The sequence below is a fragment of the Mus musculus genome, chromosome 2 (assembly GCF_000001635.26).
Source record: "Mus musculus strain C57BL/6J chromosome 2, GRCm38.p6 C57BL/6J".
Lineage (NCBI taxonomy): Eukaryota > Metazoa > Chordata > Mammalia > Rodentia > Muridae > Mus > Mus musculus.
The window spans coordinates 145,496,408-145,523,756 of record NC_000068.7 but is presented as its reverse complement, the minus strand read 5'-3'; the positions used below and the strand labels follow the sequence as shown (position 1 = coordinate 145,523,756).

Below are 27,349 nucleotides of genomic sequence, written 5' to 3'. Positions count from 1 at the left end.
TTTTTTTTACAATTTTTTATTTTCCAAAAGTGATCCAACTTTAAAATATGTCAATTTAGCCAAGGAGGTAGCTAGAGGACCCCCTCACAAGCATGCAGAGCTGAGTTTGGGTAGTCACTGTGTGTCTCAGTGCACATCTGTAATCTCAACATTAGGAGAGCAGAGGCAGACAGTCCCACTGGATCGATGAGCTCCGGGTTTAGTAAGAATCAAGTGGGGAGTGATTGAGACCCCTGATGTTGACCTGTGCCTTCCATACACACAGATCCCTCACATACACACGTACATACCCACACAAATACACACACACACATACACACACACACATACACACACACACACACACATACACACGAACATACCCATACAAATACACACACACACATACACACACACACATACACACACACACACACACATACACACGTACATACCCACACAAATACACACACACACACATGCACACGCACACACACACTCACACTCACATGTGGACACACATCCACACGATAATAATACATTTTTGTACAAAAAAACATTATTATTTGTACAAAATAGTCCAAGATGGTAACTAAACACAAGGAATAACATACATTTACATATTACAAAGAACATTCTTAAACATTATATAATGTACAAGTAGCCCTGTATGAATATTGTACTTATCCTAAGATTTTTTTCTAGCCTTTATGCAAATTTACCAATTATATCATGAGAATAATAGTTTCAGCACATTCATACTAAATTAATATACTTGAAAGGAGGATCAATCACTTTTGGAAAATGAAAAAAAAAATCCTTTAAAACCTTTCCAAAATATGTATTTATTTCGTGCTAGGGATCAAACCCAAGGTGTCAGACGCACTAGGTGAACACTGTCCTGACACAGATTCATAGCTGTAATTTCTTAGTTGTTCATCTTGTCCTCATGCTTGTACCCATCAGTGGCGTTGAAGACAGGATCTAAACAGCTCGCTTATTTTGAAGCCTCAGTCTTGTGTTCTCAGCACATACACTCTGGGTCTATCCCCATCATGCCACCTTTACCATTTCAGTTCCTTCCACTAGGCAACTCTGGCATCTCTTTGCCTGGGGTTTTCTCTGGGTTCCAAGGTCCACCCTGACTGTGGCCACCCAATGAGCTGGAGTGCAGAGGGATTCGTGTTTCTTACAGCGTGGAATGAGATGTGGAAGTTGGTGGATAAGTACCCCAGCTCTCTTGCCTCTTCTATGAGATCACTGAACACCTATAAAACAGTTCCCACAGATGAATCAAATCCCAGTTGCTGCTAGTGATAACTTGTTCATTAATGCTTTTGTCTGCAGCTTTCTCTTCCATCTTACCTCCTCCATGTCTTGCCAGTGTTCCCTGGGGCAACCTTTCAAATTAACTACTTGTACTTGACCACTCGCCTAGCATCTTCTTCTGGGATATTCAAATGAAGGCAAGCTTCCCCTGGGATGTATAACCTCTTGGTGTTGCTCTGTTTTGTGAAAATGAGCCAGCTTAGACAGGGCGCTATTTGAAGAAAGGCAAACCTAGCCAAGATTAGCTGGACCTCGCCAAAGAACATCAGGGACACTCTAAGGATGCCAGAAGCCACTGTGGGAGCTTTTATAACAAACCAGAGCCATCTGCCAGCCTGTAATAACCAGAATATGAAAGTCCTAATCTGGGATACAGTTAAACTGTTTACTTTCTGTTTGTGGTTATGTATTTAAAGCTTAACATGCTTTGAATGGTGGATTTAAATTCATAAGCACATTGTTTTACAAAACTGGCACTGAGTCCTTTTAATGCAATATGCAAAATAGAGGGTTTTGTCAAGACCTGGATATTTTCACTTCATTGTTATTCTTCTTTGTTCTTAAGGAAAAAGTGGGAGGACCAGAGCTCTGTAAATGTCTTGTGGGATACCCAGAACCACTCTTGAAGCCACTTTCTAAGAAGCAATTTCCTCCTGTCCCATAAAAAACTCCACAAACCACCTCAGGCGAATACTGAAGACATCGGGTATGTTTGCAAACTGCAAATACAGCAGACATTCAATTACACTGAATTCATCAAAACCCTAATTGAGACAGGAGCTCAAACCCTACAGCTTAATTACTTTAATTTTAGATGGGTGTCAGACTTCCTCATGTCCTTTATGCTGAAATGCATTAGAGAGAGGCCCATGGGTGCGTGCTGCAAATTCTCCCAGCCAAGACAAAGAGCAGAACAGCATAAATAATAATGCCAAGTGAGACCTGTGATTAGATTTATTAATCATTCAATTCCCCAGTTTTGCCCTTTGTCGTGACATTCCATGGCACCAGCTCTGCTGTCTGGGAATATGAGGTTGGACAACTCCCACTTCTTCTGATAACTTTTTCTACCACTTAAGAGACTACCTAGGACTAAGCACTAGTCCTCTGATGTCATTATGGTAGCCCATCATTTGTTTTCATTTAGAAGACCTTCTGCCTGCCCTCTCTGCTCCCCCATCCTTTCTCTGATGGGAGCTATAGACACCTCCATCAATCATTCCATCAACTCAGTGGCCAAACCTGCCAGGGTGATGTAGGGTGGAATCCGGTAGTGAGGACCTCGGCATGAATATCCCAAGAGTTGATAAAAGTGTCTGACTTGTTTTGACTTCCCTTACAGACCAAGTACTATTATTAGTGTTAAACATGTTAGGCTTCATCACCATGGCAACACTCTGAAGTACATGTGCTTATACCCACTCTATAGATGAGAAGGATCAGGCTTTAGTAGCTAAAATAAATTCTTCAAAATCCCCCAGCTAGCAAACAGCAAAGCAAGAATGCAATCCCAGTTCAATCTGATTCTTTGGCCCATGTTCCTCCTCCAATACAATAGTCTGTGCCTTCTGCAAAGATGTGAGGCAACCTACAAAAGCGGCAAGTGGATGGCTTTGGAAATCGCCAAGTAGGCACAGGATTAAAAGAAGAAGAAGAGAAAAAGAAAATAAAGAAAAAGAAGGGAAGCTATAGCTAGGATCACGCCAGTGGCTATTCCCAGTAGAAGCTCTGCTTGTCACCTTTCTTTAGTGGGGCTGTGAGACCAGCCAGCAAAGTCCTGGAGAAGGGGTAGGAAGATGGATGCCAACAACCTGTGCAGCATCCATGGTATCCTAGCCAAGCTTGTGATGAGTGGTGCTACTGATGAATTACACGGCTCGAACACACTGCATTTCATTTCATAAGTAATTAGCTGTGTGGCCCTGAGTAGACATCACCCAGCCATTTGTTTCATTTCTTTACATTATCTCTTTGCCTCTGGGCTTGCTTCAGAATCAAGCTGCAGGTACAAATGACTAATGAACTAATGACAACACTAATAACGGCCCAGCTAATAATCATACTGCTAATGGTGACAATGCTAATTAAGAAAGTGCTAGCAGCAACAGCATCTGCTGGTGTGACTATTATTCGTCTCTGGAAGGCAACGATGAGCTGGTCAGGCAGGATAGAGCCAGGCGAGGGCAATGGCAGTAAAGGCAGGCACGTGGCTCATTCTTTTGGCACTAACTACCTATGTAGGAGAAGTCAGGAACACTACAGTGTAGACCCAGTCACCTTAACACTATGGGTCCTGGGGAAAGCAGAAAATATTTAGCCTAGTGAGTGAGCCAGACCTCAGTCATCATGAGCAAATCCAGGACTCTCTTATCAGAGCTAGCCTGTCCACCGGGGAGCCCTGGAGCTGGTGCTCGGTAAGATCCAGGTGTCCTTCTGCCTGTTGCTCGGAAGGAACAAACGCAGCAGGCAGAGAGGGTAGATCAGTCGGCATGTGAATGGGGACAGTTACAATGGGCCATGGAGACCAGCAATGAATTTTATGGGAACTCTTGAGTATACATTCAAGAGACTGACCTCATGGCATGCCCAGCAGCTTCTGAGAGACACACAGGCCTGACACACTTGAGAGAAAAGCTCACCAGGATTGGACTTTACACCAAGCAGACACTTTCCCCAGGGCACAAAACAGACCACACTGAGGTTCCTGATCAGGTGAAGCGGATTTCGGCTCCCTCAGTATTTTAAATAGAGTCACAGCTAGAATAGTAGAAATAGGTTTTTCTAGAAGATACTGAGTCTTGGGTGTTTTGTCAGAGAACTGAGGATCTCATATCTAGTGACTACTTCTCTGAGGAAACTAGGCTCTGAGAGCCACAGGGAAGCTGTATGTCCCACTCTAACCTTGGCTTCAGGCTCTAACCTTGGCTGCCCAATAGTCTCACACTCTGGCGACTTCTGAACAAATCCCTGAGACTATTAGAGAGATAACAGCATTCAGAAAGGACAGTGGCTCTGCCAGGATGCTCCCTGGCATTAGAATGGACTCCTGAGGTTGACTTGGGTATTCAAGGCTCCTCTAGACTACAAAAGCTCTAGCCTGCAGGAAGAAAGGCAACACCCTGAACTGTGACAACGATGAATTCTTTAAGTAGAAAATTTTTTTTTCTTCTTTTCTTTTCTGCCTTTCTCATTTATCTCATTTCCTCTGAGGCACCGCACATTCTAGTGTGGATCAGTAGCTCTCAAAAGGAGGTGTGTGGGGGAGCACTTTCAAGCTCACAGTTAACATTGTTAGGCTTGCTAATTTCCTATGTGGAACTGGGGTTCAATAATCCATCAACCTGGAAACCAAGTAACAGTGGCTTCAGGATGGAGACCTCCAATCACACTGCCCAAGGCGCCAGTGTGGGTGAATTCCAACATGATGGTCCCTGCCTCGGCTCCATACTTCCATCTTCTCGATATCAAGTAGAACCATCGCAAAGGAGTTGCCAGTCCTACCTGCCCTGCAAAGAGCCCGCAGACGCCAATGATGCACAGGATGTTGAACACGGCAGAGCCCACGATGGTGCCAACTCCCACATCACCCTTTGTGATGAAGACTCCTGAAACACAAACCAACACCAATCTGGCTGTAGTGGTCCAGCTGCATCCCAAGGACATTCGAAGGACATCTCCTAGTTCTAGACTATACTGAGGATCCAGAGGAAATAGGCAAGTTTTGGAGGGAGTTTTTGAACCCAGAGGTTAGACTTTTCCTTAGTAGCAACGTCCCTGGGTCTAGGAAAAGTTCGCACACAGTTAAACCAGTGAATGGCCACAGCAGAGTGGAAGGTTCTGCTTGGGATCTATGAAGTTAATTTTTTATAAGTGGGAGACAACTCAAATTTGAGGACCTTCTTCCCTAGAACCCCTTTTTCTTATATAGGTAAGGGCTGAGACATTCTCTTAGCATCACCTACCTATGACCGACGTGAACAGCTCTGGGGCCGAGCTGCCTGCTGCCATGAATGTGGCTCCTGCCACATCTTCACTGAGGTGGAGGCGCTGCATGGGAGCAAAGACAAGACAGGTGAGATGGGATCTTTCCTTGGGAAACACATGCCTGTGGCTCCTGAGGTCCTAAGCACGGGGACTTCAGAAGGACCCAGGGGCTGGGTTCAGTCCCTCTCACTATCCCTCCACTCAGAGCCTGGCTGCTCCTGCTCTCTGCTCAGCATCCTCACTTGCAAGATCAGCAGGGACTACATGACTCTCATTAGCCAATGTCCTTACAGAAGATTTAGGAGTCTGTAACCCAAATCTATCAAGAGGATGTCTAGTTGATAACCAGGAGGGTGGAGTAGCGAGTCAAAAACATCCTGGACAGCGGCGGACAGCCATTTTCTTTCTAATGGCAGCTGTGGTCAGCTCCCTTGGTGTCTGCAGACACTGATTTTAGAAGAGATGTGTGTGATCTAGAGTTGTGTGCAAACACCATGGCTGTTATAGTGCTTTTGAATAACTTCAATCTCATAGCCGCCAATTTGCGAGAGGTTAGTAGATCCAGGGAGTAGTCACTGTCCTGAAGCACACTCCAAACCCTCGACCTTCAAACTCTGGGTAGCACGTCATGAGAGAAGACTTGAGACAGACTAGAAAATAATGCAGCCCATTTCCCCCAAATCTCAAGTCACCCTGTTGGTTAAACGGGAAGGTGGTTTTCAAGAACACAAGATGAATGTACACGAGAGGCTGGTTGGTGTGTTTAGCTTTCCGGAATTCCACCGTGGCCCAGAAAGTAAGCTGCCAGCGGTTGGGAAGCAGCCAGTTCCCTTCGGGCATCAGGGCAGAGACTTCCAGTTTCCACTGCCAGCCTTCTTTCTTTCTTTCTCAGCAGCACCAGTGGCTGCACTTCCATGCTTGGCCACACAGAGGCAGTGTGGCCTTGGAGGTGCTACAGATAGAGGCATGCTCACCGTTGAGGTTCTCATGGGGTACTGAGGAGACCCTGAGATGGTACCTCAGCACTAAAAACCTTGGCTGGTGCGGAAGCCCCAGCACTGGAATCTCAATAGATGGGGATGGCGGGAAGACAGCAAGCCAAAAATGAGCTCCCGGAATCGCCTTGAGTTGCTGTGCTTCCCTTCCAAGATCTATGGACTGGTAGTAATGGTTGCTTATGAGGCTTGGCCATATGTCCAGTTTCACTCTTGCTTCCACATCTCCTTCCTTTCCACCCTCCTTTATGCCTAATACACTCCAGCCTGGCAATACTGCACTGGCCTCTTAGAATCACTAGTCACGAGGTCCTCTTGCTTCTGCACTGCTAGCGGCTATGATGAGGGCCAGGGAGAATTTTCCTAAGCTTCATCCAGAGCGGAGAATAATTCACCACAGCTGGACACCCTGGGCTCCCCAGGAACAACAGGTCCTGTCATTCTCATTTAGATCCAGTGGCTCAGGTATTCTCTGCTTGTTCCTAAATGAGCCCTTTCCTTCAGGCCCCTTTGGTCCATCCCTCCACACAGCCCTGCATGGGTACCAGGGCGGAATCTATCACTTGATTCCTTTTCTCTGCACCAAGTCCCCACTGGCTTCATCCAACTGTCTATGAATGCAGTCAGCCTTTGAGATCAGTGGGGTTAGTCATACTCAAACCCAAGCAGTGTTCAAATTTCATATAAAATACTGCAGTGTTTGCATATAACAGATACATTTTCCCATGTTCTGTCAATCATCTCTAGATTGCTAACAATCCCTAACACAATGTAAATGCCATGTAAAAACCTGTATTGTCCAGGGCATACCAATAAGGAAGACTCTCTGTATCTGCTCCATACTGATCCAAATTAAAAAAAAAAAAAGTTGGATCTCCTAAGCATAGTGGTGCATGCTTTTAATCCCAGCACTCATTCAGAGACAGGCAGATCTGTGAATTCAAGGCCAGCTTGATCTATACAGTGAATTCCAGGACAGCCAGGGCTGCACACAGAGACCCTGTTTTGAAAAACCAAACCAAACCAACCAACCAACCAACTAAACAAACAACCCTCCACCCCCAAACCCAAAACAACCACAATAGAAAGAGTTGGATCGGTTTGATCCAAGGTTGAATGCCTGGCTGTGGAACCTATATGGAGAAGGTGGAATGTTGTGGGTTACTCAGTGGTTTCTAAGCCCACAAATGGCCAGAGCCGGGCTGTGCACTCCCTAGTTTCCTTCCCAGCCTTTGGCAAGCAGCTTAGCTGAGGAAGAGCCTAGCTCAGTGTTTACAGTACTTAGAGTGGGCAGTCTCTCTCCCCCACAGCCCAGGAGGCCCCATTACTGCTTTCATGGCTTCCTGGGTGTCCTACTCTTGACATCTGATATCCTTGTGCAAGCAAAACCTTCTGACCAACCTCAGGCTGCTATCTCATGACCAAGAACGCCGCCACGGTCCTCCCCTTGCTGAGTCTTCACTTGTTGGCTCTTTCTGAAACATCTTTCTGTCTTTGCTTTAGTGTAGCAGAGTCTGAGTCTGTCTATTTACTGTTGACAAAGGACTCTAACACCTTTGTGGGTTCCCTCATGCAACCTCATGACTGTCTAAAATTTAGTGACTCACCTGGCCTGTTGCTGCCATATTGGCTCCTTTCTCTTTTCTGCTTAACGTTTTTTTCCTGGTTTGAACTTGATCCCCCTCCAAGCTATGACTTATTGCACAATGTGGATTTCTTTCTAGAATCATTTTTCACCAAAGTCTAAACAGCATCTCCTTGAACATCTCCGTTTAGCCCAAGTTAATCTGAGAGCAAGCTCTGAGCATACACTATCACCTCTCTGTAAAGGGATTAGGGAAAGAAAAGATGGTATAGAGTCCCAGGCTAGGAAATCCTGCTAAGCTGCAAGAGGGTGGTCCTGTATCACCACCACCCTCCATCCTGTGAAAGAATGGAACTTCAGAGTTGGCCACAGGCTCTCAGAAGACAAACACAGCTCTCAAAGGAGATACAAACTTTGCTCCAGGCATGCCATGAGTCCAGCAACTAGGATGGCTTTAAGTACATGGAGCTGCACTCAGAGATAGGCATGGGGCATGGCATGATTTCTTGTCAACTACTTTGCTCCTAAAACTGGACTGGGATGGGAACAGGGAGCATTCTTGGAAGGGAGGCCCTTCATCTGCATTCCTTCTCCCTGGATAGCTGTGTACCCCAGAGGCAGAGCCAGTTTTGACAAAAACCTGTTGTAAGTGGTTGCAGAGTTGCAACAGGTAAGAAGACGACCCAGTGGTAAGCTCAGACTGACCTGGACTCCATTCCTAAATATCTGTGTGGCCACTGGTGGGATGCTCTGAGTCCCTGCATTTTTGTCTCTTGATTTCTAGAGGGAAGCTAACTGTGGTTACCTGGTAGAATCCTAGACGTGGTTAAAGAGAGAATAGGCACATTTAACCCATACTGACTTAGCTACACAGCCAGCTTCCTGTAACCCAGGGCCCAGTCAAAACAGTATCTTTATCCCATCAAACGTTTTCTTTCCTTCCTAGCTTTTTGTAAAGTCTCACTCTACTCTCTTCTGTCCTGCCAGCTACTTTGTTTTTTTTCTCTCTAGAAGGATGTGTGTGTCCTCAAAAATTCTATGTGTTTCCTTATTGGAGGGTACAAGTTGATGGCTGTATTTAATATTTCTGGGGTGCAATAACTACCTTTGTTATTGACAACAAAAGAAACTTTTCTGGGGAAAGGTAGAGCCATTTTGCTTTGTGTAAGTGTGAAGTACCAACTGTTGGTCAGTGGGCCCTGTGTGTGCTCTTCAGTCACTGACACAACTAATCATGGGTGGAAAGCCAAAGTGAACCTGTATTCTCACTAAACATGAACAAGCTTTTCCTTCATCATCTCCCTCTGAGGAGTCTACTCTGACAGATCCTTCCATGCACTGAAATTGTGCGTCATCTAGATATGGTTGGAACTTGACAGTCCTCCACTACTCCAGTAAGAAGGGAGTTGACCATCTGAGGATTTGGAAACCACCTGCCATGAATACTGAAGGAGCGCAAGTGCCCCCACTAAGGACTGAACGTTTTCTTGCCTTTGACACAAGGTGAGCCTATTCCCAGGCTGGATCACTGTGACACTCCTGTCCCCACTAGAATACAGTGCATTTCAGGTGCCACTTTACTTTCTTTGATCTACTGTCACTGCAAAGAGGAACACACTTCCGTAACCTTTCTAGGATCGGTGTGCAATGACTGCTTATCCCTAAGTACAAAATGAACAAACGTCCAAGGCTTGGAAGAAACAGCCTAGGTTAATAATCTTCCACGTGAAGTTTGCAGACCAGCATCCTCAGCATCCCCTGGGACCTGATTAGATAGATAGATTCTGGCCACATCCTCTGGGGGTGGTTGGAACCTAGTGAATCAGGTACTGTGGGTAGAGCAAGATGAGGCCACAAAGCTTGATGGCTACTGGACTTCCTGGAAACTCGGATAATGAATTACAAACAGTAGATCAAAGAAAACGCAAAGCTTGCACATAAGAAAACTAGATCTCAGAACAGTGGGATGAAAGTGAAGAGGAATGAGAGCTTTCTTGATAGGGTGAACATTAACGAAACCTTTTTAGGTTCATTTATTCAGTGTGTGTGTGTGTGTGTGTGTGTGTGTGTGTGTGTGTATGTACACATTTAGTGAAGGTACCAGGGTACATATGTGGAGATCAGAAGACAGCTTGTTGGAGTCTGTTTTCTCCTTCCACCTTGTGAGACCTGAGGGTTGAACTCAGGCCATCACACTTGACGGCCAGTGCTTGATCCATCCTGCCGACCCCTGAATATTTGTTTTTAAACTTGCTGTTCACCCTGGCATTTTCTATGATAATGGGTACAAAATTCACAACAAATACTCTGTGCCCAGCTCTCTTGCCCCAGAGCCTGCCAGGCATCCACCCAGAGTATAAATAGAGAGGGAGTATAAGGGAGACATGTGGTAGTGATAGGTTCTTACCCCAACAGGACTCCAGAGGGAAGAAATGATGGAAAGAGAAGTAGAAGGAATGATAGAGAACAAGAAGCAGCAGAAGTGAAAAGCGGGAGAGGGATAGAGCCCAACATAGAGATGACGCTCCAGGCCTGGGGTGCTGACTGTGGGTTTAACACACAGGGAACCAGGGTTATTTGAAAAACAATTTACCTACAAGGAACACACAGCTTTGGTCTTGTCATTATTCCCTAAGCAACAGAGTATAGCATCTGTCTCCACAGGATTTATGTCATGGTGATGAAGGATATAGGAGGATCTATGTGGGTTGTTTGCAAATACTGCCCCTTTCTCCATGCACTTCACATGCTAGAGTGTCCACAAACTATGTTTCTGGTGAACAGTCTGGAACTATTCCCACGGATATGCAGAGAAGACTGTAGCACTAGCAGTAATGATGGATGCAGTCGGGAGAGCTGGTGAGGGGGGTTAATTCCTAGCCATCCACCACGCTCTGAAGTGTTAAGCAGACTGAGCCAATACTGTCCTTTCTCAGGCACTCAGGTGCTTAACATCTACGACTCTCCAGGATCTTGGAGATGGGACTATAACATGCCAGACCAGAGTCCCCATCCCAGGCCTCTCTCAGGCACACTGGGAATATACCTGTGCATACCTCACAGATCTTTTCCAAGGATGGGACGAAGAAGTCATCGCACACAATGGCCAGCGCATAGAACATGTACATGGCCTGAAAGAGAGCAGAGGAGAAAGCATTAAGAGTCAGGGAGAGCCAAGGGCAAAGGGTTTGATCATCTTTTCCTTCAATTCATATCTTCTCTTATCATAAACTTAGCTTCTTATTCAGAGTAAGTACAAAGTCTTTGCAGTTCCTGAAAGAACTGTAGCCTTGCTTTAGCTTCTCCTTTTACCTCACTACCTCCAAATTGTCTCTTGTCCCCCTTCTGAGATGCCAAGAGAACCATGGACACCTGCCTCAGGGCATTTGCACTCATTTCTTCTACCCAGAGCTACTGAAGAATATATCTTCTCTGATATACCATTGTTTCACTCCACCATGCTTTGCAAATGCCAGCCTGACTCCCTGATCACCTTTCCTTCTGTATCCCCTCATCTTGCCTTTTTTTTTTGGGGGGGGGTAGGTTATAGGTTAACTCCATCAGCCTGTTGTCAGTTTCCATCACCAGAATTTCATGAAGACATGAACTTCCTCTTGTAATTACTGTTACATCCTCCATCCCATGGCTGGCCTGAAAGTACCAGTAGCTGAGCTTACTACCTGGTTCCTGCAAGATAGCAAATGTGCTTCCACATCGGGGTCAACTATCACTAGGGCATTCCTAGAATTTCACCTTCTAGTCAGAGATCATCCTTTCCTTTATTTGAGGTATCATCTCAGAGATTGACCTTTTTTTTTTTTTTTGGATCCAGTGTTGAGTGACCACCCATCACACACCTCTCACTTCTTCAGGGGACCCCAGCACCTTCCCATATTCACAGTGCCTTTGGTAGAATGTGTCTTACCTCTTCTCCAGGATTACATATGGATTACAATAGGTGTTCAGTATTCCTAGTGGAGATGTCTATTGGTTCAGAGGTAGGCACATGACTTAGACCCAATCAGATAAAAAGAAAGAGTTACCAACTTTTCAAAGAGAGATGTTTCTCACCCTCTGTTGCTAGCTGTGGAGAAGCGTGGCATCCTTAGACTTAGAGTGTCATCATGGAGCCACAGATCATATAGTATTAGAACCCACAATACCTCTGGACTCCAGAGTATACCAGCAGCATTGCTGGGGCAGTTTGATTCGGAATATTCTAGTATTTGTAACCTAAAGTGTTTTCCAGTACCGGCTCAATCTCCAGAATTCCCACTAGTATATTTATTACTGTCTTTTATCATGTTTTCTCACTGATTACTATTTCACAGCATTGGCCCCCAGTCACAGAGGGCACACAGCATAAGACCCAGGCCAGAAACCAGAACATGCCATTTCTTGTCACAAAGTGATCAGTGGGTAGGAAGGCCAGGCAGTGATTTATAGAATATAAATACCCCTCAAGCCTGTAGCTACCAGAGATAGCAGCCATATATAGAGAGCCTGATAATGGTGTTACTACATTAAGAAGCTGAACCAACAGGAACAACAGGTACATGTGCACACCCGTGCACACACACGTGCACACCCCCCACACCCATACACACACACACGCGCGCGCGCACACACACACACACACACACACACACGTATGCATGCACGCACCAACATCATGTGAACACTGCTCTCAGCTCAGGTTGAAACCAAGTGAGCATTCCAGTTTCCTGAGCCAACACTCTGCCTTTTGCACTTAGCCTTAGTGGAGTTTCTGTTGCTTTCAGCTTTCTTTCCTGAGGTCTGTGCTACAGTCCTAGCTGGAAATGATCTCAGGCTTTTGACTCTTGGCCAGGGCACTAATTTTGTCCCCTGGCTTCCCTTGTATGCACTTGACTTTTTTCCATGTGTATGTGGTCCTTCACTCCCACAGGACAGGGAGAGTGTCAAGTACAATGTAACACTCCATTTTGTGGAACTGTGACACAAAAGCACAAAGAGGAAGTGTTCCAAACTGCAGACTATGCTAAATTATCAAAACCTACCAACGTACACCACAGGGGATCGTTAGATCAGCTGTGACTCATCGTTCCTTGCAATGCTGTCAAGAGAGCTTGTGTGGATAGGTATTTATTTAGTGATAAGAAAATATATCTGCACTACACTAGTCGATGAAAACATTAAAAATTAGTCTCTCTCTTTTCTGATCTGCCATCGTGGGTGGAGCCGCCATGATGCAGATTTTTGTGAAGACCCTTACGGGGAAAACCATCACGCTCGAGGTTGAACCCTGGGACACTATAGAAAATGTAAAGGTCAAGACCCAGGATAAGGAAGGAATTCCTCCTGATCAGCAGAGGCTGATCTTTGCTGGTAAGCCTCCGGAAGATGGCCGGACTTTGTCTGACTACAACATTCAAAAGGAGTCCACCCTTCATCTGGTGTTGAGACTTTGGGGTGGTGCTAAGAGAAGGAAGAAGAAGTCTTACACCACTCCCAAGAAGAACAAGCATAAGAGGAAGAAGGTTAAGTTAGCTGTGCTGAAATACTGTAAGGTGGATCAAAATGGCAAAATTAGCTGACTTCGAGTGTCCTTCTGATGAGTGTGGTGCTGGAGTTTTCATGGGAAGCCACTTGGACAGGCATTACTGTGGCAAGTGTTGTCTGACTTACTGCTTCAACAAACCAGAAGACAAGTAGTTGTGTATGCGTTAATAAAAAGAAGAAACTAAAAAAAAAATTAGTCTCTCTTTTGTCATTTTGTTTAGGTGTGTGTGTGGACTGACTCACACACATAAGAACATTTGCATATGAGTTTGTCATGCTGTCAAAGTAATAGCCATATTTCTTAACCAGAATGAATCTGCCTATCTTATAATCATAAGCCATCTTTTTCCCTTTAACCCTAAATTTGCATGTCATGTGTGATTTATATTGGTAGTAGGAAATTTTAAAGGTGATTTTTTTTTATACTTGACTGACCTCTGAGAAGCCAGGAAAAGTAGCACCCAGAAAAGGCTCTAAAATAATTTTTTTATTGCTTGATACAATCTATACAAAATCATTTGCCCATAGCAGTTTTGAATATGTCAAATAAAAAAATTCATGCTTTATTATACAGCTCTGTGGATCAGCCAGAAATACCTCCCCAAACTGTAATAGACTCAAACCCTCTTTTGCTGTATAACTTGGCTGATCCAATGACATGCAGGTTTTAACATTATCCTTGAAAGGACATCCAAATTAAGTAATTGAAATACAGAGCAACACATCTGTGGATTAACCAAGACCTAAATAAGCTGTCCATCACTGACATAGGCAGCTCATTGGAGCAGCTGGCACTGCTTGGAAGTTCACGCACCCTCTCAGTAAGAGCGTGTCCCCATATTAAGTATTGATCTTATTGCATGACCAGAACCTCTATCCAATACTCTAACACTGAGCTGGGATAAGAACTGAACAGATCTGCCAAGCTCTCTGTGCTTTCTAGGGTAGTAACTGTGGAAACCATACTGATTTTGGTTCATGAGACAGGGGAGGTGAGGTGGGCATAGACACTGTCAATCAAACATCCTATAACAAAGCACATTAGGGGATGCTATGAAGCCTGTGAGATATGTGGAGGCGCCTTGCCTGCTGTAGGGCACTTTAAGGCATCTGCAGAGCAGGAGTGAAGAAGAGGCTGCTTCTATGACTACAATCCTCTGTAGATCTCTCCCATGAGACTCATGGAAAAGCAGGTTCCCACCAAGAAAATAAAGTGTCCTAAGAGAACAAAGGACCCAAAACAAAGGATCAAAGTGCAGATGGTGCAAGACTCTTACAGGAGGTGGAATATCTATAGGGCTTTTCATACAGCTGGCAGGAATCTTTGCAGAAGGCTAAGGCACTTTCGGATTCATTTGTACTGTCCTACGTTTCCAAAGGATAGAGCATATCATTGAAGAGGAGAATAATAACATTTGCCCCTGTTTGAGATCCTACCCCAGGTCCTTTACAGAACTGTCTCTCTTAGTTCTTCTGGTACTTGTGGGAGGCAAGCAGTCCTTGAGTTCATTTCTCAGACAATGCAGGGAGATACGACAAGAAACTGGCGAGGCTTAGATTGAACCTCAGGTCCTTCTCCACCCTTCTCTGAGCCCAATTCCCTCTACACAGGTCTGGTCTCATTGGCGGTACCTCTGATTTAAAGCTTGCCTTCTGCTTTTCTGTCTCTTCCAACCTTGGGGAGAGAGGAACATGAGTCCTAGCCATCCACTTTAGGGCCATCTGTCAGGGTTGATGATACTCTTTCATGCCTTTTTCTTTTTAAAGGTTTTCTGTAAAATACAAGACAGATATGAAATCTGAACAAGTCAATGTGAGGCCTGGGGTGGAGATGATGGGCATATGGAGAGAAGGGGCAGGTCATCTCTGGAGCTTTGGCTTAAATCTGAAGATCACGGGGTTCTTCTCTTCTCTGGAGCTTAGGAGAGCTGTCAGATTAGGAACATGCACATAGCATTGTTTGTTCATAGTCGGAAATATGAATGGGTTTTGTTTATGAATCTAGACTCCCTTTTCCTGAATGGCAGCAACATCCACCAAGTATTTATATCTTCCATGTTTCAGGCCAGGCTGGCACAGAATGACTTCTGTGACCTGGACAGTCCCGGCCCAGCCAGTATCATTGCTGGTATCTAGCAGAAAATTTCTGTAACATGGGAGGATACCCAGAAAGTTGAAGGGGCACATTGACTCTCACTGTGTAAATTCAAGTGACTCTTCTCACTTTATGAAGCCTCCAGTGTGGGACTAATCAGTGTCCATGCAGTTGGCCTACCATATTGTTTTGGGAGCATGTGGGAAAAAAATGGGCAAAGGTGCCTGGGGGAAGGGACACATCTCACAATCCATTCTTACTGTTGCAACAGTGGCCATGTTCTGGGGACATGGCCAAGCCAGCCCGCTGGAGGAAAAGACACAGGCAGCAGCGCCCTTCACTCTACTAATTCCTGCCAAGCCTGTCAGAGATCAGGAGACAAAAAGATAACTCTCCAGTATAGAGCAGCTGCAACTGGCCAAGCCCAACCCAAGTTCAACAAATCAAGGAAACCCAAGGACATTTGAGTCAAGTGACTGTTTTTGTATGTGGCAATTGAGACACAGAAAAGGTAACAGAGATAGTCACAGTGACTGATTACCCAGAAGGCAGACTTTCAAACTTCTTAAGTGACAAAATGACACAGAAGAACTTCCAAGGACAGGGAGAACCACACCCATTCGTTTCTACTGATGTACACTTCATTTGCTAAAAGAATATACTACTCAGAGACTGCTAAGAAGTGAATTTGTGCCAAGAATGTCAAACTTTAGTTTTTTAAAAATTATTATTATTTTTCTATTGAATTTTATTGGGTATTTTATTTGTTTACATTTCAAATGTTATCCCCTTTCCTGGCTTCCCCTCCAGAAGCCCCCTATCCCAACCTCCTTACCCCTGCTTCTATGATGGTGCTCACCCACCCACTTACCCACTCCTGTTTCCCCACCCTGGCATTCCTCTACACTGGGGCATCAAGCCTTCCCAGGACCAATACCTCTCCTCCCATTGATGTCTGACAAGGCCATCCTCTGCTATATATGTTGCTGGAGCCATGGGTCTCTTCATGTGCACTCTGGTTGATGGTTTAGTTCCCAAACTTTAGTCTTTAAAGCGTTCTTTGTTCATTAATTTAATAGTATTGCATCAAGGTACCAACTCAAAGCTAGATGACCTGGTAGGTAGAAGCTCTAAGATTTAATGAGTCACTGTCATTTGACAAATAAGAATGATTTGAGGTCTAGTTTGGAGAGCTGAAGACAGTGGCTTCCTGAGATCATAGGATTGAGTTCTATAACATGGCTGACATTGGTGGCTGTCTAACAGATCATTCATTTTGTTAATCTCGCAAATATAATTCTAATGTTGTGCTGAATAATGCCTTTATCTTTTCTAGTGTCCCTAGAACTAGCTATGGCTGCACGACACTGTTTTGGTCAATGTGAATAAGACACAGATGCAATTTAAGTCATCTTTTCTTCTTGCTTTGAATTTTAATTTGACCTCTTAAGCCTCCAGTTCTGTTTTTATGAGTCCCAGTCAACTTTGGAACCATCTAATGAGACAGTACTTATCTTTAAGTTTCTGCTCAAGAGCCACCTCTCCTATGAGGCCTTCTCTAGTCTTCTTTACTTCCCCTGCTCAACAGAACATCTACCACCATATACGCTAGAGTGAAACATGGAATGGCAGCAGCTATTGTATAGCTGTGAGGTAACAAATACAATGATAGATACCAACATGGTAAGGGTAGCAGAGACCCAAGTACACCATTTTTCACTGTAGTTGTTGCCTAAAACCCTATCCCTTTGTTCTTATTGTGTGAGAGATAGAATCCCTTTTGTTTTAGTCTCCATTAGTTGAGGTTTCCACCCTGGACCCATGTTTCTCTTTAGCGTATATGGTGGTAGATGTTCTGTTGAGCAGGGGAAGTAAAGGAGACTAGAGAAGGCCTCATAGGAGAGGTAGCTCTTGAGTTGAAACTTAAGGATAAGTACTGTCTCATTAGATGGTTCCAAAGTTGATTGGGACTCATAAAAACAGAACTGGAGGCTAAAGAGACTGCTCAGTGCATTTGTTAAACAAGCATGAGGGACTAGGTTTAGAGCACAGATTTCACATAAAAAGTCAGGCATGACATGGAAGTCATATTGTGAGGGTGGAGGAGGGGATGGGACTCTGGGGGTGAGGCTTGCTGACTTTGGGCTTGGCTGCATGATCACTGAGAAATTCAGTTAAGGGAATAAGATAGAGAGTGATAGAGCAGACCACCAGACATCCTCTGTGTGTGTACCTGCATGCACTTGTGAACACATCCATGTTCATACACTCGCTCACAAACACATCGACATCCACACCCTTGTGTGTGCACATGCATACACACACACACACAACACACACACATACACACCATATAAACAGCAGTGGCAGCAGAAACAACAACAAAAAAAAAAAAACTGAAGAACTTGGCTACAGTGGTTAAACTTAAAAAAAAAAAAGCCCACTATAACCAGAGATATTTGTGGATTGTGACTTAATGGAGGTGAACAGGCTGTAGCTGAAATGTTGATATCCATAAATGTTTCCGAATCGTAGGGAAAATGTATTTGAGCAGCGTGACTCTTACCCTGCTGTTTTATGTGGCGTCTACAGTCAGCAGATTTCACAGATAATTTCCTTTTACTACATCATCTTCCCTCCTGTCTCTGTCTTTCGATTCCATGAATGGAGAGCTGGGGAACCCTTCATAGGGATGGTCTATGGATCTAAACCTCCCAGGAACTGGGGTTCACTAATAAAAAAGTAGATCTTTTTCCATCTCTTAGAACATTTTAAATGCTCATAGGATTGGGCTTGAAAAACAAAAGGATTGTGTTTAAAAGTATTTTCTTAGGTTTAGGGAGATGTCTCAGTCAAGTACCTACTGTGCAAACACAAGGACCTGGGTTCAGATCCCTAGCAAGTACATAGAGGTTGGTCATAGCAATGCATGTCTATAATCACAGCATTGGGGTTGGGTGATGGGGGGTGTAGAGACAGGTGGATTCCTGGAGCTTCACAGACCACCAGACCAGCCTAGCGGAATCAGTGAGCTTGGCTTCAGTGACCTTGCCTTCCATATCTCCATACATAAGTGCACATACCCATATGCCCATGTATATACATAGACTATAGGCATACATATGCAAAATAGATAAATAAATCAAATAATTTTCTCATAACAAGTTTTGTGTTTCCTGATGCCATGAAGCTTCAGTAGAACTGATCCTGTTGTCTACTCATAGCTGAGGGACGCCAGTGGCCACAGAGAGACAGATTAAGTCTTATAGCACAGATACAAGTTTCAAATAAGATGGCTAGGGAAAGGGTTTGCAGGGATGAGGAATTATCTGGTGTTCTTTCTCCATCTTACTATATTATTCAAGCAAAATTTAAAACACTACTAATATTTCAAAATCAAAACTTTCTTCAGTTGTAGAAAAAATGCTCAGTAATAAACCCTTTGTGGAGCCCTCAAGCAATAACTTGTGGGGGCTGGTATATTAGCACCTAGCTCCTTCGGTTCTAAGAAAGATAACTAGGTGGCCAGTTCACAGCTGTAGAGGGTGTCCCATGCCCAGAGGGTTGTGTGCCTGTTCATGGACCACTTTTCAACACCCTTCTTTTCCTTGCTTCACTTTCTAGTCCCTAGTAACATCAGCTTCTACCACAATAACCATTTATATTCAACTCTTTGTCTCAAGGTTGTTTCTGAACAGCCCAAATTAAAGCAAAAGGGAAGTGAGGTAAAGGAGAATGTGGGAGGAATATGAGCCAAAGTGAAGTCAGGATGGACAACTTCAGAAACAACGGCCCTTGTCAAGTCTAGAGAGCTCGTCTGAATGTCACCTGTCATCATTAGTCAGCTGGTATTAGGAAGGTCTTTAGGGACATTTCAGGGCCTTGGATATTTTTTTTTTGTAATTTAAATTTTTATTGAAAATAGATTTTTTTCATATCTGATCTCAGTTTCCTATCCCCTAGTTTCTTCCATATTCTTCCCACCTCTCTACCCACAGAAATCCACACCCCTTTCCTCTTTCTCATTTGAAAACAAGCAAGCAAGCAAGCAAGCAAACAAATAAACCAAAATTGTACTGAACAAAACAAAAAGAGACCCAAGGAAGAAGCATAAAAAAAACCTCATACAGACACAGAGACACACACATCTGCACACACAGAACTTCCATGAAAACATTATATTGGAAACCAAAATATTGAAGTAAAAGACCTGTAAGGTAATTAAGTTGGGCTTAGATTCTAATGGAAAGAATTATATATTGACACTTCCTCTATTAACACAAATTCTATGACAAGTTTGTTTTGAAAAAAATTCAGTATGCCTAGACATCCTAGAGGTCTCCTAGGACATCTTAAGAGTAGACAACTTTCTTGGCATGCACGGGGCTCTGATTTAAATCTCCAGCCCAAGGATGAATGAGTGAATTGAATAAAACAAGCAAACAGCCAAGAAGCTGCTCAGTTGTGGTTGAGGCTGTCCACATTCACAGCACCAGAAGCCATTTGTTGTGGAGCCTGGAGACTTTGCTATCTTTGGGGAGAAAGTTTAGTAGAGGAAGACCCTGCTAAATGCCTCCACATTCTTTGGCTTCCTGCTGTCTTCTCTCTTTGCTTATCTTACTCCACATGACTTGGTGCTGCCTAAGCCCTGACCTGGCTCTTGTGTGTGAGAAGTGGAAGACATCCACTTTTCCTACTGCCCCTGCTGGACATCTGCTGAAGGGAGGTCTGGGAACAGGTGGGTAAACCTGGGCTGGTGCAGATGGTGACAAGGGTTTGTACATTTCTTTGTGTGTGTCAGCCATACTCTTTTACAACGTGTAGGAAGGGATACTGAACATCCTTAGTCAGGGACTTGCCTCAGGCTACACAGCTAGCAAGAGACAGAGCCAGGGTGTGAACCTCCTGAGTATACATACTCCATCACCAGGCCATAGAGCATCCCAGGAAGAGGACTGGCTACTACTGCTTCTGTCCCCCTGCCTGAATTTAAATTCCCTCTGTGGAGATCTCCCTTAAGATAGGAACACTAAGCTGGATCAATAAGCATCCAACTTCCAAAGGAAGTTTCATTAATTTTTTGTTTTTTAATTGTATCTCTTTTCTTAATCAACATATTTGTATTGATAATGTAAAATATGATGTATGTGTGTGTTTTGCTGGGATGATTAGCATCTGGTTGGCAACTACTTTAACTCTAAGCTAAATCCAAAGCCTCAATATGGTATTTTGATTCATGTGTATGTTGGGTAATCATGTATACATCTCAGGATACTTGGCATAACAATCATGCTACACTTTTGTCAATACTGTAAATACATCACAATGATCTCTCCTATTTTGGCATATACAACACACCGCTTTAGACTCTGTTCTTCCCGCTAAACTGTTCTTTCCTCACTAACTGCTCAAAGGAGTTCAGCATTTTCCCCTTCCATGAGTGTAGACAGAAAATCACAGTAGTAACAGCAAAACCTGAATGTGGGTCTTCAGTGGACACCTCAAACATTTCTCACTCCTGGGAAGTGGGCTTTACACTGTCCCCTGTAACAATGCTCCTTCCAAAATAAGTTGTTGGAGACCTATGATAGATCTTCTAATACATGAATTAAAGGTCACAGGTAACTTTATTACTCTCCCATGTATTTAAGAGTCACCAGATAATACATATGAAATGTGGGCAGATTCTAGAGGGTCTGATTTATGAAGCCTGGACTTAGACCCAGGAATCTGCATTTCTAACAAGAAGGTAGATCTGTTGTAGGCAGTCCAAGGGGACACAGTGTATTCTCTGTTTCTAAAGGATTCCCGGACTCTCTGTGATTAAAGATCTGCTATAAACTCCTTTTCTGACACTCAGCACACTGGAACAACTTGCTTCCTGGTGCTTGCACACAGTTTAAATCAAGATAAGAGTTCTCTACGACTGCAAAGTTTTGGACACCCAAACAATTTTTTGCTTGTTCCTTTATCATTGTTTCCAGGGTTCTACCAGACCCTGAAAAGCCAAGAAGGAGCCGAGATGAAATGTCCAATCTCTCTTTCCATCTCCCTCTTTCCATCCTGTCTTTCAGAGAAAAGACTTGGAACCCAAGTTAATTGACATCAATATGATGATGGCTAGATGCCCCAGCAGACTGGCACCCTGAACTTAGGTTTGGACAGTTATTTTGAAACCATCAGAACCTTTTCAGAATAAAACCATCTCCTTAACTATGTGTCTTTTTAGTATGTTCAACCTAGTCCCATGGATGTGCTGGCAATAGTGTTGAAAGCTACTACATTGGATCACGCTGGGAATATACCTGGATCCTTCTTGAGAGGGTACAAAGAACTAGTAAACTGTATATGTGGGCAGGAGGTTCAGTCTCGAGCTGTGTGTGTAAATGAATAAAAGTTAACAGGTCTGGTTTGTGTGGGGCGTAAACTCTTACTTTCACTTGGTTGCTTACCATCTAGTCTTTCAAATTAAGCCAGACCCACACTTTCTCTTACAGAGCTTCCAACTTCACACTTCAATGACAATGCATTAGAATAATTGCCAGATAATTACTATGGACTTTTAAGTAGGAGATTCAAAGCCTCTCTTTGTCAGGCAATTAGCTTGGCTGGGCACATGGACTCCTTTTTCTTCTCTGGTTGATGTTAGCTAGATTAAAATTCAGGGAGATTCCAGGGAAACCAGTTAGTTGGGGCATGACTACTGCTCTCACTAAGTCCTTGCAATCTGTTTGGCTAGTGTGACCTTAAGAAGCAATCAAGGTTCAAGAGAAAAATGGTCCTAAACCTTTGTATTTAACCCCCCTTTGTTGTTAGAGAAGCACTCTGAGGTGTTCTCATGATGACAAAGAAGAATGGACTTGTAGTTTGTAGATGTTGATGACAGCATTAGGAGACACAAACTGCAAGGTGGAACAGTAGCATTTAATCAGCCATTCAGTTACTCTCCCCAGGGCTTAGAAGAAGCAGGAATCAGTGTTGAAAATAGGAACCCAGGAAGCCATCAGAGGTAGAGCACACAAGGGTACAAGAGAAAGGAATGTTGAGGCTAGAAAGACTATGACGCCTACTGGAAGAGAGTTGTATTTTTGAGTTTTTAAAGTTCCTGTCTGTATTCTACAAAGCCAGAATAGAGGGAACTTGCTTCCTGATTAGTGCTCTTCCTCAGTGTAAGGAAGTAAAGGGAAGCATCAAAGATGCCACAGGCATGAAGCAGGATACCAGTTACAAAGATAGAAGCAGAAGCCTGGGTCATATTTCAGGTGTGTCATACTAGGTAATTTAACCTTACTAGGCTTTTACTTTTTCCTTGTCTTTACAAATGAGGGGAATAATATTATTTGCCTTATTCAGTGATTTTGAAACCAGATAACACATGCAAAATTTTTAGCATAATAGCTAGAATGCTGCAAGCATTCAAAACCTGCTAGACAACATTGTTGATAGGGAAGGTCATTATCATCTTAATTGATATATTAGAGAAGTAGAGCCCATAGCCTAGAAGGGACTTGGAGAAGTGTTCATAGTGTCCCTTATACCCCCTTTTCTCACAAGGAAAGACTTCACAAAGAAAGAGGCATATTGTTCTCTGGATGTGGTGGCTACTTCCATAGAAGCAACCACACATGGATGGCTTGCCAAAAAGTTTGGTTTCCCTTTCCTCCTTTGTCTCATAAGAATTGATAACCATCCAAAGAAGCCCAGCCCAAGTTTCACATTCCACCAGACACATGATTGAGGGGTCCCCAGTGGTCAATGAAGATGGCCAACTCAATGGTAAAATCCAACCCATCCTGGATCCAATGTTAATTGCCAGTGAGAAACAGATGGTGTCTAAGTCTAGATCCATCTGCTCCACATCTGTGAGATATTTTCCCAGAGGAGAAGACAGGGCTGTGGCCAACTTCTATTTTGTTCCAAGAAAGATTAGACTATTGCATTGAAGAAACCATCTTATTTGTCATGATAAGATTTTCTCTAATCTACATAACCACAAAACACTAGGTCAGATGTGTAAGCAAAGTCAGTGGGACACAAGTCACCACCACAGCTCAAGACACTTACAGTGAGGGAAGAAAGAATGTGAGTATGCTGGTCTACCAGTTTGTAATATGTTCCTTGCCCTAACATATCCCCTTATTACATAAATTTTGATAATTGAGGAGCTTTGGTGGGAAATTATTTTATTATTGATACTAATGATACTTTAAAAACATGAAATAAGAATCTCCCTTCTTTGAAACAGTCTACTAATTGACAGAAGAAGAATGGTTGTCATGACTACTGGAGGGTATATTGATCTTAATAGGTTCTGATCAACTGGGAACTTTGATTCCCCTGAATTATTTAATGGACATCAACAGTTCCTTTTCTCAGTTACATTTTTTCAGCAAGTTTGCATAGATAGGGACTGATGTCTTTGACTGTGGCTCTTGGGTGACAACGGGTGACAGATGGGTGATAGTCCAGGGAATGAAAAGTTGTGTGCTGTGTGGAATAGCTATACCTCTTGGCCCATTTCAGACAACGGATAACTCTCCACCTCACATGTGGTTCTGTCTTTCTGCCTGAAACCTCTACTAGTACTCTAGACTGTCCCTCAGTTCATCCCTACAGAAGTCTAAAAGTGCCCATGTCTTAACAACCTAGGGTCAATTATCTGCAAAAATGATGCAGGAGTCAGGGAGTCAGTGGCCCAGTCTTCCTTGTCCTCTGGGTAAGGCCCAGGTTGTGGTGTGCAATGTGCCCCACAGAGTCCTCAGTGGACTTGAGTCCAGTTGTTCACAGTAAGACAGAGATTTAACTTTCCCCTTTAGGCTTCCCCTTCCTTTTTTCTTTGCCTTCTTTACATTACTCTTGCCATTTTGATTTATGGAGATTAGTTTAAATAAACAACTGTGGTGGTGTGCTGCAGCAGGCTGATGTTCATGAGAGCCAATCACCAATTTTCAAGAGTTTTGTTAGTTGGTATAACATTGGTACCTTGAAACTGGGATGTGGTATTAACACCCTGGAAATTTACGAACACTAATAATTAGGGCTTTTATGACAGAATTAGCATTTAAGGAGAGAGCTTGTATGCATGTATTTACTAGCACACTACTATCTTTATCTAAGTCTTTGTCTAGAGCTTTCAAATGAAAGAGTATCGGGAGCAAGTGAAGTCATTTTGCAGGAGAGAATTAGAATTTTTCAGAGTTATTACAAATATTTCTTTATTGGTTAAAGATTAATGATTCTAAGGGCATCTAGCAGTAGAAGATTGTTGGTTCTCTGATTTAGAATTAAGTGAGCAGGGAAATAAATTAAAAAGAAGAGATAGAAGCTAGGAGTTCTTGCTACTAGATTGTCATTCTCAAAGGAAACATTTATGACCTTGAATTACCCAAAGACTTATTAGATTATTAAACAGAGGAAAAAGGAAACACCAGAAAAGGAAAAGGAAATGATTGGTAAAACAAATCACACCACACAAACTGGAACAATAAAATAAAATGAAAATCTTTACTTTTCAGAAGACCCTATGAAAATGAAAGGGAAAGCCATAGAGTGGGAGAATATACGCACAAAATGCGCATCTCATGATACTTATAGTCACTACCCAGGAAGACCAGTGATGAGTCCAAAGGAAACCAACACAGTGAAAAGTGAGCCAAACATGTCATCAGACACTCCCTGTTAGAGAACAAATTGATGAGCAAGAAGCTTACGAGGACACATCTAACATCATCAGTCATCAGGGAAATGCAAACAAGACCCACACATAGCTACTGTTAGAGACTCAAATAACATCAGCAAGGCTAACAAGACTGGGCAAGGCAGCACAAGCAGGATTGTGAGCTGGAGGAGAGCTGCCTAATAGTAAAATAAAGAAACAAACAACCACAAATAAACATGTAAACAAACAAACAAATATGAATCATACAATCATGTCAAGTGCTGGTGAGAACTGGGGTTAGCTTGAATTCTTATATATTACTAATTCAATATACAAAGGTTCAGTTACATTGTTAAGAGAAGGTTTGGCAGCATCTTATAAAACTCAGCATATACATTCCAATGCCAATATTTATGCCAAAGACTGGAAAACATCTGTAGACAATACTGTGCATGAATTTCCATAGCAGGTTTTTATAACCTTGATGTCTTCCAATGAATGAATGAACAGGCAAACTTCAACACACATACATAATTGAACCCTGCTCAGCAATTAGAAGTTGTTTTTCTATACAACACACAAACACAACTATATGGCTGGATCTCAAATGTAAGGACATGTATCCAAATTCTGTATTCATGGTATGCTAGCACTGAAAATTTATAATGCCACGTAATATTTTTGAAGTGTAAACTTAAGGGTTCTTTGGAAAGTCAGTTATGTTGGATGGTATCTTTCTGGGGCAAATATAAAGCAACATTTTTGCTGAAGTAGACACAGGTGAAAGAATGTTCTGCTAAAGCAAGCAGGTGAAAGGACATATGATGAAGGATTCCTTGCCAATGACACACATGTATTGGTCCACCTTACATCGAGTAGCTGAGCTCCATTTGTCAGGACTTCATAGAGAGAAATGCACCAAAGAACTTCTGGTGGTGTGCTGAGGCTTCTTGCAGCTTCTATAGACTCAGGCCAGTTGGCAGAGTGATGATGGCTGAGACAGACTCAAGTGCTGAGGCAAGATCTATGGAGGACATGGATGTTTGGCGGTAGTATAAATAGGACTCTATGGACCTTAATGGAGGATGAGCTTGCTTGCTTGCATAGCTAAATGCTTCTTGGTCTCCTATGTTCACTGATCTTCACTTTGCTGAGAGAGGCACACCTGAGAACTTTTCCTAGACTTCCTGTTGCCCCTGGTACCTCTTGCTGATTTGTGCCACAGCTGAGGCCTGGCTGGCTCTGCTAGGTAGTACCACTACTGGTAATTCCGTTTTGTGCTCCTGACGCTACCAAACTGGACTGTTGGTATATCCAAGAAGTGTTTGTGAGTGGATTGACCTGCCACTGCTGACCTGTGAATTGAGCTGTTAATTTTCTGACAATGCAACTGGAACCATTTCTTTTTTTTTTATTACATATTTTCCTCAATAACATTTCCAATGCTATTCCAAATGCCCCCCCCCCCCCCGCTCCCCTACCCACCCATTCCCATTTTTTGGCCCTGGCGTTCCCCTGTACTGGGACATATAAAGTTTGCCTGTCCAATGGGCATCTCTTTCCAGTGATGGCTGATTAGGCCATCTTTTGATACATATGAAGCTAGAGTCAAGAGCTCCGGGGTACTGGTTAGTTCATAATGTTGCACCTACAGGGTTGCAGATCTCTTTAGCTCCTTGGGTACTTTCTCTATCTCCTCCATTGGGGGCCCTGTGATCCATCCAATAGTTGACTGTGAGCATCCACTTCTGTGTTTGCTAGGCCCTGGCCTAGTCTCACAGGAGACAGCTATATCACGGTCCTTGCAACAAACGCTTGCTAGTGTATGCAATGGTGTCATCGTTTGGAGGCTAATTATGGGATGGATCCCTGGATATGGCAGTCTCTAGATGGCCCATCCTTTTGTCTCAGCTCCAAACTTTATCTCTGTAACTCCTCCCATGGGTGATTGTTTCCAATTCTAAGAAGGGGCAAAGTGTCCACACTTTGGTCTTTGTTCTTCTTCAGTTTCATGTGTTTTGCAAATTGTACCTTATATCTCGCTATACTAAGTTTCTGGGCTAATATCCACTTATCAGTGAGTACATATCATTTGAGTTCTTTTGTGATTGTGTTACCTCACTCAGGATGATGCCCTCCAGGTCCAACCATTTGCCTAGGAATTTCACAAATTCATTCTTTTT

General features: G+C 43.3%; 1 protein-coding gene and 1 pseudogene across 2 annotated transcripts in view; one reads left to right on the top strand and one right to left on the bottom strand.

Annotated features, from left to right (window-relative positions):
• The window catches only part of Slc24a3 (solute carrier family 24 (sodium/potassium/calcium exchanger), member 3), a 474,392-nt gene that overhangs the window by 118,410 nt on the left and 328,633 nt on the right, over positions 1-27,349 (bottom strand). For both annotated transcript variants that reach the window (NM_001356497.1, NM_053195.3), the window contains exons 4-6: positions 10,929-11,003; positions 5,271-5,355; positions 4,810-4,913 (exon numbers count right to left, since the gene is read on the bottom strand). In NM_001356497.1, coding sequence (NP_001343426.1) covers positions 4,810-4,913; positions 5,271-5,355; positions 10,929-11,003 — 264 coding nt within the window. The remainder of the gene's footprint in view (positions 1-4,809; positions 4,914-5,270; positions 5,356-10,928; positions 11,004-27,349) is intronic.
• On the top strand, positions 13,083-15,282 carry Gm11759 (annotated as a pseudogene).